At 39.7% G+C, this 12101-nt stretch overlaps 1 protein-coding gene across 3 annotated transcripts in view; it reads left to right on the forward strand.

The window, feature by feature from the left end:
* The first annotated feature begins 2218 nt into the window (after positions 1–2218).
* The window catches only part of AEBP2 (AE binding protein 2), a 94621-nt gene continuing 84738 nt past the window's right edge, over positions 2219–12101 (forward strand). Inside the window, exon 1 of one of the 3 annotated variants that reach the window (XM_053225915.1) lies at positions 2219–3032. In XM_053225915.1, the coding sequence (XP_053081890.1) occupies positions 2365–3032 (668 nt within the window). In that variant the 5' untranslated portion in view covers positions 2219–2364. The remainder of the gene's footprint in view (positions 3033–12101) is intronic. The other 2 variants (XM_027035678.2, XM_027035677.2) reach the window with 2 other exon arrangements.

Raw genomic sequence — 12101 nt, forward strand, 5'->3', positions numbered from 1 at the left:
TTTCCTTGATTAGCTCAGCTAAATGTTAACCCTAATTTCCAGGGTTTAGTACAGTGCCTGGCACATACACTTAGTATACACTTTTCAGTTAAACTCTCTGATAGTACTTAATTTACAATATAGGATAGGACATTCCTTGTCTTTCTCAAAGAGTGGCTTTGAGGCTGAAATGTTTGAGGTTAGGATTTTGCATTGTATGTGTGTCTCAAGGTATTTGTAAACCATAATGCCCCATACTATTATTTAAAAATTTTTTGCTTTCCCTTGAGGCAACATATGGAACATATAATAGCTATCCAAAGGCCTAAGGCAGCAGATACAAAACTGGAGTACTCATGGTCTATGAAGACTTTTCAAGATGTGTATGAGTAGGAGACTACTGTTTTAACATAATCAGTTCTCAGATCCTCACTTCTCTCAGGTGGCTGTCTCTAAAAGTGATCTGCCTGAAAGTATGCCTCTGGGGTCAGAGTGTAAAGTTCTTTCCAGCCTTCCTTATCCCAACCGCCCCTCCCCGACTTTAAAAAAAGAAAGGCATAATTCTTCCCCATCCCAAATTTTACCTAGGTGCAATACCCTGGGGTGGGGTGGGGATGGGGAAGCAAAAAATCTCTAGGACATCAGAAAAGGAACAATTGACTGGTAAATGAGAATGGGTAACACATCCTTTACAAGTCTCCTGGTTTCAGGTTACTTGCTTTCAACAAAGTTTATAAACTAATAAGAGCTGTCAGCTGACCATTTTTGTTAGCGGTACCTGGGTGGCTTAGTCGGTTAGTCTCTGACTGGCTTAGGTCATGACCTCTAGGCTCAGAAGTTCAAACCCCACATCAGTTACTCTGCTGTCAGCACAGAGCCTGTTTCAGATCCTCTGTCCCCCTCTCTCTGTCCCTCCCCTGCCTGTGCTCTCTCAGAAATAAATAAAACATTTAATAAAAAATGAAAGTACTTTTTGTTAGATCTTTATGTGATTTTTTTTTTTTTTTGGTATATAACTTGGAAAGGGTTCAAAGATTCGAGTGGCATTACTAAAAACTCCATTCATTTTCATCCACTCATTTTTGGAAACAAGTTTCTTCAATGCATGCATCCATGGAATTGAAAACTTGGAATAGAATTGATGCTGAACTTGTTCTCATTCTAGTAATTACTCATCCACCAATAAAATAGACTAGTTGGAACTAGGAGTTCCATCTCTGTAAGATGCATTTCCAACAAAATTTAACTTTTGTGTTTAATACTTACATACATGTATTTAAAATATGTGTTTTGATCAATTGAAATAATAAGATTTAGGATTTTATAACAGGAAATTAAAAAACCCTTAAATTTCAATTTATTTCATTTTAATACAAGGAAATATAAGATGATCAATACAATAGTTCAAATAGGACATTCATTATTAGTATAAAATTCTGAAGGGGATGCCGAATATAAAAGAGTTCCAGAAGATAAAGGAAGGATGGAAATTAACCAAGTAGAAAAGAAATTGTATTTTAAAAAGTGGATATTGGTGGATATTAAGTCCCTGCAGTATTTAGGGTTCATTGGCTACATTTAAAAGTGTGACAGTTATAAAATATTTATAACAAGCTGAAGAAAAATGTATATTTATTTTTAAACTATATTAAGGATGTACAAAATTGTTCTACAGGACTCCTGAGCTAACAAGTTTGAAGATCTTGAACATAAGACACATCAGCTCTGATACTGATTTAACCATTTCTTGGGGTATTCAAACGAAGGTTGGACCAAAACCTGTGGCTGCCCGTATGGATTTAGTACTTTGCATTGTATTACTTATTTTTATCCATTTTAAATATCTCTCCTCGTAGATTACAAGCTCTCAGAAGCCCAGGGCTCATTGCCTGGCTCACTGCCGGTACCCAGGGGCACTCCCCAAACATCCCCGGAATGAATGACTTTATCGTGAGAACTCAGACGGCTGTTAAAATCCCCGGCTAGCACTCAAGCTTTCGTTCTGCGTGTCCTGGCGGCTGCGAGGAAGGGGAAGGCGTGGGAAGGCCCCAAAGAAACTCTGAGGACTCGGCGGATCCGGGCGGGTGCCGGGCGGGTACAGGGCGGGTACACGGGTGGGGGCGCGGGCGCGGAATCCGCGGCCCGGGGGAGGCGCTACCTCGTGCCGCCGCGCAGGCGCGCAACCGTCTCCGCGTGAATGCGCGCAGTCGCGCGCCTGTCCCCGCGCGGGCTCCGTAGCGCGTGTGTAGGCTGACGCAGCTCGCGGGCCCTCCTCCTGCTCTGCAGCGGCGTCGGCGGAGTTTTGGGCGTTTGGGAGGGGGCGAGGGAGCTAGAGTCGGGAGAGGGAGGCGGCGGCGGGGAGGAGGAGGAGGAGCAGGCGCCGCCATGGCCGCCGCTATCACCGACATGGCCGACCTGGAGGAGCTCTCTCGCCTGAGCCCTCTGCCCCCCGGCAGCCCTGGCCCGGCGGCGCGGGGCCGGGCTGAGCCCCCCGAGGAGGAGGAGGAAGAAGAGGAGGAGGAAGAGGAGGCCGAGGCCGAGGCGGTGGCTGTGCTGCTGTTGAACGGCGGCGGCGGCGGTGGGGGCGGCGGCGGTGGCGGCGGAGTGGGGGGCGGCGAGGCGGAGACGATGTCGGAGCCGAGCCCCGAGAGCGCCAGCCAGGCCGGGGAGGACGAGGACGAAGAAGAGGACGAGGAGGAGGAGGACGAGAGCAGCAGCAGCGGCGGGGGCGAGGAGGAGAGTAGCGCCGAGAGCCTGGTGGGCAGCAGCGGCGGGAGCAGCAGCGACGAGACGCGCTCGCTCAGCCCCGGCGCCGCCAGCAGCAGCAGCGGGGATGGGGACGGCAAGGAGGGCCTGGAGGAACCCAAGGGACCGCGGGGCAGCCAGGGCGGCGGCGGGGGCGGCAGCAGTAGCAGCAGCGTCGTCTCTAGTGGCGGCGATGAGGGCTACGGGACCGGGGGTGGCGGAAGCAGCGCGACCTCCGGGGGCCGGCGAGGCAGCTTGGAGATGTCGTCGGATGGGGAACCCCTGAGCCGCATGGACTCGGAGGACAGGTCAGTGCACTGAAGCGTTTTCCCTTCCCTTCCCTTCCTCCTTTTGCACTCATGGGCCCCTCAGAGGGGGCCGAGGGGACTTTTTGCTGAGATCTCCCCGCTCCCCAAATCTTCAGCCCTTCCCCCAGGTTCTCAACTCGCAAATCTCTCCTGGTCGCCGCGCCCCTCTCGCTGCGGATAGCCGCTTCCAACTCTCAAACCATTTCCCCCCAACTCTCCTTTCCCCGCCCTCTTTCCCCTCGGCTCTACACTCTTTACGAACGTAAGGACAGCTCTAACTCAGAAACAATCCTCAAAGTAGGCCCAGATCCTCTGGCAGGGCTTAAGAGGGCCTTGATGTACACACCTCAGTACACAAGGTTAGCTTCATCCAACCGTGTTCGCGAACACTTGTCAGAACTATAATTGACAAGTGTTTTCCAACATGGCTGGTCTCGCCTGGATTTAACAGAACTTCCTTGTTCGGGGAGGAGACCCCAACTATCACTTTTCGCTACTTAATAGGGAAAAGACTAGTCTTTTATATTTAATCAGTGCTTCTTAAATTCCTCATGTGTGGTCATTAATATGATCTCCAAACTGATTTTAGTAGCTTCTATTTGTGATCAAATCTGGGAGAAAGTTTAAAACAAGTATAAATTATTGTAGAAAAGAATAATGAGTTGATATCCTTTAAAGTAATTTTACGGAATCAAAGAGTTGGAATCATAATAAAATACAGTCTGGAAGGAAACACTCTATTAGTGTGTGGTTTATAATCTTTATATAGTAGTGCTTTAACATGGATGTCATGATTTTAGAGGATAATATTTAAAGTCATGTATTGGAGAGCTCGCTGAAGAAAGTAACATTTTTTTAAAGCTTGTGAGAAATAACGTGGATACCAACAAAAATAAGCTTCATTTTTTCAAGACATTAAAATTTATTAGTATGTTTCAATTGTTGTTATTACTTTTGATCACTTTGGAAACTAATTGGTTTTTAATGTACTTTTTTAAGCACAGAGAACCATGTCATGTATGTTCTGCTTCTAAAGTATACTAGCATGTATTTTGACCATCTAGTATTTTGATGAACAGTAGAATTTTTAACAATCCATATTGATTTGGCTTGAAAAGTTTTATTCTAAAGTTCTAGAAATTCTGATTGGTAACTGATAAAAAGACCATTTTGGTTCATATTTAATATTATAAGGAATACCAAGCTTTAAATATTATGAAAATACAGCTTTAGATACAGCTAGTGAGGAAAACATCTTGGATGGGCTAAAATAGACTACAAAAATTGTACTAAACTACATAGGCATGGCAGGAAGGAGAATGTCTTCAAGACCACTAAAAATTGATGAGAACCACACAATGAAGTATATGTTATTTATCATTATATCCTCTTTCATTGGTACCAATAGACGTTTGAAAGTTGATATTAGTTTATACAGTTAGCATCTACCATAGTTCTTCCATTTATCTAGAGTGCGGACACACACACACTTAGTACTGCACAATTTAAATATCTCCGCCTCATTCGCACAACTCTGGTGCAAGATAGGTATTATTTTGACTTCCATTTAACAGATGAAGAAGCAAGTTGAGTGTCTTACTCAAAACAGTAAGTATAGAATGCAAGTGGTAGAGCTGGATCTGAATAAAGTACATTATCAAGTCCCCTGCTATTTCCATTTCACAAGAGTAAAAATACTTCACCTTAAATAGCAAGGTGTATGTGTCAGGATTTTTTTTTCTTCATCTTGTTTTTTTTTTTTTTAAATATCTGTCTACTACATCCCTTTAGGGGATGATGGTTGGTCAAGTAGTATTTCAGGAAGTGGAGTTTTGACTTCATATTTATAAGGTATACACTGGAATATCTAATTTTACATCATATTTCAGAGTAAGGAGTAAGAGATATTAGTGCCACAAGTCCAAATAAGGTTCAGACCTGATAATCAAACATACTTGGTTTTCTTAATGCTTGAACATAAGAGACTACAAAATATCGTAATCATTTTACTGTTTCAAGGTAATAAATTTATCACTTGTATGAAAAAGCTTTACTGGTGAAGCTGGTTATGGTGGTCTTGATAATCTTAATTCTGAAATGACCCCTTGTTGCCTTTTAAGTTTTTTTTTTTTTGAGTCCTTTTAAATTTGGGAAGGAATCATAGTTCTTATGAACTGTCCTGCAGATTACACTAATCTATGTGGATTTTATAAATTGATTTCATGGTAGGAGGTGTATATTTTTGTAACCGATGGAAAGATATTGTGGTTTTAAAGTGCTTTTAAAAAACTTGAGGCATTCCTATCAAAATGATTTTATCATTAGAATTTACTGTTTCTTTTAGAATGCCATTCAGTTTTTCTCACTTTGAAATGAGATCATGCTTTTGAGTTTATCTAGCATACTTTAGAATTTGTTGAAATATCTTAAATATTTTTGACTGTAAGTGCTTCTTTTTAAGAAACATTTAGATATAAAGACTTAGATATGAAAGCTCATGATCCAAAGTGTCAGTTTACAAGTGTGTACTCTAAGTGTTGTGTGGTGAAAAGTGACTAATTTATAAAATGAATAAATGACACTTGGTACAAAAACATTGGTTATTTTCCCTGTGAGAAAGTTATTCAAAACCAGAGTAAGTGTGTTATTAGTGTGTTTATTTTGATAAAGTTAGAAAAAGAAATGTAATTTCTTTTCTTTGGAGGAATATTGAGCTGTGCAAGACCATTAAAAACTAGTTTCTCTTTTACTTTGAACCTAAGCTTAAATACTTTTTAAAAAATTACCACTTAAAAATTATAACCTTTTGGGTTACTTTAGAGGCTAATTAATGTTTAAATAGAATTTTAGAATTTAAAATGTCTCTGAAATTTTTTTAGTTGACAAATTTTAGCTATTGAGTCAGATTATACATTGAAAATATTCTTACCTTCTTATCTGTATAAGTGAACTGATAATAACTTTTTTGTGGTTGTCTTTTTGTATATATGTCTATATATATATATTTTCAACTAGAATAGAAACCATGACTTATTTTGAAAAAGCCAAGACTACTTTTCAGCCACTTTTATCAGCCTTTCTGGGTAAGTCCAGATGTCAAGTAAAAGGGCATGTGTAAGGATGGGATGATAGGGAAGGGCATATAGTTTGAAACTTAATGATCAGGAAGGCCAGAGGCCCTTACCATTTTGTGGATCAAAATTTGGAATCCCAGCCTTACAGGTTGCAAACTTTGAGGTATAACTAACATTGCTCAGATGCTGGTGAGATAGACCTATATTGCCCAATTTCTCATTAGTATGATTTGGAAGATCTTGCGACATAGAGGCTAACCAGTCATTCATTCTTTCATTTATTTAGTTCTGAGAGATAACCTGAGTGTGGGGGGGGGGGGGGGCAAAAAGAGAGGGAGAGAGAATCTCAAGCAGGCTCCACAGTGTCAGCCCAGAGCCCAATGTGGGGCTCTTCTCTGTCTCTCATGACCAACCATGAGATCATGACTTGAGCAGAAATTAAGAGTCGGACACTTAACCGACTGAGCCACCCAGGTGCCCCTTGGACTCCCTTTTAAAAAAAAAATATTTATTTTGAGAGAGGGCTTGTGCAAGTGAGTGGGGAGGGGCAGAGAAAGAGAATCCTAAGTAGGCTCCATGCTGCCGGTGCGGAGCCCCACAAGGGCCTCCATCTTAAGAACCATGAGATTGGGACCTGAGCTGAATATTCAGATGCTTAACCAACTGAACTACCCAGGTGTCTCCATGATGAACTTTCAGTATTTGCCGCTTCAACTCTGAAGCAGCTGTCTATAGGCTCTGAAATCATTCTTTAAGCTACCTTTTTATTTTGATTAGGGAAAGAAGCTTGTAGTAGCTCTCAGTTTTCATTGATAATCTGTAACTCTCAGTTAAGGAAGGTATGGCTCTGTGCCAAAAACAAACCATGAAAAAAACTAGACTTCAGGGTTGAATTTATGGAGAGATTCTAAGGGGCCATTTTACCTTTAAGAAACATAAAGACTACTATGTTTAGTCAATTAGAGAATCCTGTGTGTAAGTTGACTTACTAACCAAACAGGTATTTACTATGTGCAGGACTCTTTACTGAATATTGTGGAAAATGGGAGGAAAAAATACTTCCCACTTCATGTTGCATATTGCTGTGAGACTTAATTCCAACTGTAGGTTTTGCTCTAGTTCCTAGCACAAAACTTCATTGGCTCTAATGTAAACAAAGTCAAATTTCACACCTTGCCAATTGTATTAGCTGTTTATTGCCGTGTAATAAATTTGTCTCAACTTTAGCAACTTCAGGGAACAGAATTTCTTACCACGTGTGGTTTCTGAGAGGAGTGGATAGGCTTAACTGGGTGGTTCTGGCTCAGGGTTTCATGAGGTTGCAGTGAAAATGTTGGCCAGCATTGCAGTCATCTGAAGACTTGACTGGGGCTAGAAAAGTGTTTCCAAGATGGCTCACTTATTGTAGCACTTGGCAGGATGCTTCAGTTACTCACCAAGTCAATATCTGTTTGTGTGTGCTCCTGACATAGCAGCTATTTTCCCTCAGAGTAAGTGATCTGAGACAGCAGGAAGAAGCCACAAAGGCTTTTTATGACCTAAATATACCTGCTTATGTTTTATTCTTCCTGTCTTTTTATTCAGCAGAGAAGTTTTTCCTATTTTTCTTTTCATTCATACCCTGTTACACAATAATTCTTTCAGATTTTTTCACTGAGGCCACCTTTTAAAACCCATCAAAATGCCACAATGAATCCTTTCCTGGTTTTCATTTCTTTTTCCTTTTAGTTCTCACATATGTATTTTTTGTCTTTTTTCTCTCCCAGCCTATGGCTCTATTCTATAGGTGGAGAGGTGTAGAATATTTCAGTATTAAGAGCATGTAATCTGAGTTAAAGGAAACAATTCAGATCTTTGTATTATGATTTTAAGTAATATCTTTGAGTCTTAGTTTCTTAACTGTGAAGAAAGTTTAGCTTTTACTGTGAAGATTTTAAGAGTCCTGTGAAATTTTCTGAAGAATCCATGCTATTTGAATGCTTGCTTTATCCTTTTTTGTTGTACAGTGGTATTTTTGAGAACAGGGACAGTTCAGTTCATTTAGATCTTTATTGTGTCTAAACACAGTATCTTGGATATAGTGGGTACTCAGTTATTATAATTAAATGGAAATGCCAACAATAGAATTTGTATAAATAAAGACTATAAACTGAGGGCTAGGAATTAGTGCCTTTGGTTGGATCATTGTATTGTGGTATTGATAAATTTAAAAGGGTATTGGGTCAGTGTACTCCAGTAAGGCCATTGAGGTCATATGCAAAATTTTATGTGTCTCTGAGAAGATGTCAACAACTTCTATCAGCTTTTCAAAAGAGTTTGGTCTAGGTTAAGAACTACTGCTGGCTCAGTTGGTAGAACATATGACTCTTGATCTCAGGATTGTGAGTTCAAGGCCCATGTTGGGACTAGGGTTTACTTTACCAACCCCCCCCCCCCAAAAAAAAAAACCCTGCCAACTTAGAGGAGGTCCAGAGGTGCATGATAAATGTTTATTAAGTGATCGGACAATTCTGAAATTGTGAATTTTTATAAAACACGTTTTTATAAATGAGTATGAGTATGGAAAATCCAAAATGGATAGTCACCAGAGGGTTTTTTCCAAATCATTGTTAAGGCATTTATTGTATAAAAATGCTTAACATTTTATTAAAGTTAAATGGAAATTTTGAAGTTAAGGAGAAAGTATAAGGAGTAGTGGTTTAAGTCTGTGATTTGAGTCTGAATGTGTGGTTTGAATTCTGGCTCTCACTTAAACTGGTGACTATGAGACCTCACGAGGAGGGGAGACAGACTGCACAAATGAACTAGAAATAGCTAGTAATGATCTTTTGTTGTTATGAAGCAGTATAAGATCTGAATGCCAAAAAGTGCCAGACCAGCTGTTAAATGTGTGGCAAGTATCTGTAAATGAGTGCTGCAGAAACTTGCAAAAGGAAATGCCAGGTCAAATATTTCATTACAAAATCTACATTTTAATCAGCTTTCTTTAACATGTATATCTATTCAGTGGTTGACCTAAAAGGCCTCAATACTTTTTAATGGTTTTTAATATGTAAGCGAAGCTGCTGACCTATTACTAAAAGTCTTTGGGGTATGTTTTCTAGTAATGGTAATGGATTTGCAGTGATCTAACCACATGTTGAGTTCATTTTTATGACTGATAGTTTGCTTTTGTGAAAATAGTGGTTATATTGGCCTTAGAACTAAATGGACAATTTTGGGCATGGATCAGAGGGATGGATGGATGTTTAAAAAAAAAAATCACATTTTGAGCATTTACTCTGGTAGTTAGCATGGTGCTCTGTTTAGTGGTAAGAGAGAAATGTGATAGCGCCTCCCCAGATACTTCGTTTTTATTTTAATTTAATTTTATTTTAAAGTAGTCTCCATGCCCAGTGTGGGGCTTGAACTCACTACCTTGAGATTAAGAGTCCCCTGCTGGGCAGACTGAGCCAGCCAGGCACCCCTAGATACTTAGTTTTTAATGAGAAGACTAAAAAGATGACTCCGTTGTTTTTCCTAGTTTTTCTGTAAATTGTTTGTGACACAGTACATTAAAATAAAAACTGGAGAGTATTGTAGTCAGTGATTAAAGTTTTGGTGGGGAGAGGGCTGAGTTTTAGGGTTAGGTGAGTGATGAGAAATTTTTAGAAAGCCTAAATGAAACAGAAAAGAAAGAGCCCACCATGTTCACGAGGCTTTCTGCCTAGATCAGAGGATTCACATTGGAACTGAGAAATAAGAATGGCTAAAGTGAGATTTTGCATGCCAACACAGATGTGGGCATCTTGTCAGTATAGGTTTGTGAATCAGATTCTTTTTCCTCACCCCAACTTCTGTTTTTGTCAATCCTAGTCACATTCAGATCTTATCTCAAGCATTTTCTCAGGCAAACTATTCCTGATTCTATGTTAGTCACATTGCTAGCATTCCCAGGTTCTTCCTTGACCTTGTTAACAATTTTATTATTTACTGTTTATCTCTCCTGCTAGAATGTATGCTCCCTGAGAATAGGAATTGTGTCTCTTGATGATTGTTCTATTCACAGCACCTGGCACAGTGCCTGATGCTTATTTTAGGTTTTTTTTTTTAAGATTTTATTTATTTACTAAAAATTTTTCTTTTTATTTTAGAGAGAGAGAGAGAGAGAGAGTGAGCAGTGCGGGGGTGAGGGAGAGGAGCAGAGGGAGAGAGAATCCCAAGCAGGTTGTACCCTGAGCAGTTCCCATGATGCTGGGATCGTGACCTGAGCCAAAATCATGCCCCTGACTGAGCCACCCAGGTGCCCCAAGATTTTATTTTTAAGTAATCTCTACAGACCTAACATAGGGCTCGAATTTATGTAACCCTGAGATCAAGAGTCACATGCTATACTGACTGAGGCAGCCAGGTGCCCCTTAGGTATTCTTGAATGTATTTTGGATGAATGATGAAACTGCTGTGTTAAAGGAAAATGTGGCAAAGGTCGGAAATTTTGGGAGCTGGGAGACCAATTAGGAAGTAGTAGGAATAGTACAGGTGTGAACTGAAGAGATTTGAGCTGGGGTAGAAGTTGGAGGAAAAGTCATGCTTGGGAAACAGAATCAAAGGAAAGAAAAGCTAATTTCCTGAGTGCCCTGTAAGAAAAATATTATTATTTCTGAGTAAAAAGCTTTTTTCTTGAGGATTTCTTTGGAACAATAGCTTGCTTACTTTTCCAGACATATCCAGCACTAAAATAACTAAAAGAAAAGTTGGGTAGTGAAAGAGCATGAACCTTAAGTTAGAAGGAATTATAATTTAACTTCTTAGAAGTTGTTTCCCTGCCTGCAAAATAGAATACCTTCGTGTTGTGATTAAATGAGATGGAATATGTAAAGGGCCTAGGGCTCTATTTAATTCAGAGTCATTTATCCTTCCCTTTCTCATGCCTAGAGATGTGAAAAGAAAACTCTGGTGAAAATAAGTGATTGAAATTGTAGTACTGGCTTTACTAGAGACTGCTTGTAATCATTTCATTTCTTTGAACTTCAGATTGATTCTTTTTCTTAAAAGTGAGGGTTTAAACAACATAAAATAATTTGGAGCTCAAATACGATAATTCAGATGTAGACTTGGCAAATATTCTCTTTTATCCTTTAGACCCAGAATATTGCAAGCATGGCTTTGCTTTATCCAGGATCTCAAAGATACTTTAGATAGGTTCTTCTGGGTTCAAAAATCACCGTAATTTATGGTGTTGTATTGAAGTATTCATTTGTGTTTGTCTTGTCTAGGCTGTAACATTTTTTAAGAATTAAAATCTGGTTCTATTTATTTTTATACTTCCTTTACTTCAGCTGCACTCACTCACCTATTGCATTGCCTATCTTCAGAATTCAGGGATTGGTTGAATTTAATTGCATGTGGATGTACTTGATACACAATTTCTTCTTTCTTACTATCAGGACTATAAGAAATAAGGAGAACTGTTTTGTGCCTTATATCTTCCCCAAAATCTTTTCTTTTTAAGTTTTTTTTTTTTTAACTTAAGTAATCTCTAAACCCATTATGGGGCTTGAACTCATGACCCCGAAATTGAGTCACGTGCTCTTCTGAGGCACCAAGGCATGCCTTCCCCCCCATTCTTTTTAACAGCATATATGGAAACAGTATTTGAGAAAAACCATGATGTTTGAATTATTTATTTTTTGATTTTTGAATTATTTAGAAAGTGGACCTCCCATATTTTGTTTCCCAACAACAAAAAATAAATGCATATGCTATTTTAGGAGAAAACTGCGAGTGTCTATTTTGCTTATGAATCTGAGACTCTTGAGCTAATTGAAAAGATTTTATGAACTTCAGTTCACTGCATCCTCACAAACCGCTAATGAGGCGAGAAAGCACAGACATAACTTGCCCAGAGTTACACAGCTCCTTGAGAATGCAGGCAGTCCTGGCTCTGGATGTGGTCTTAGCTACTATATTGCCTAAGTGAGTCTTATAACCAACCTGGACTAGGAAAGTTTAATTA

Source organism: Acinonyx jubatus, chromosome B4, assembly GCF_027475565.1.
Source record: "Acinonyx jubatus isolate Ajub_Pintada_27869175 chromosome B4, VMU_Ajub_asm_v1.0, whole genome shotgun sequence".
NCBI classification, from domain to species: domain Eukaryota; kingdom Metazoa; phylum Chordata; class Mammalia; order Carnivora; family Felidae; genus Acinonyx; species Acinonyx jubatus.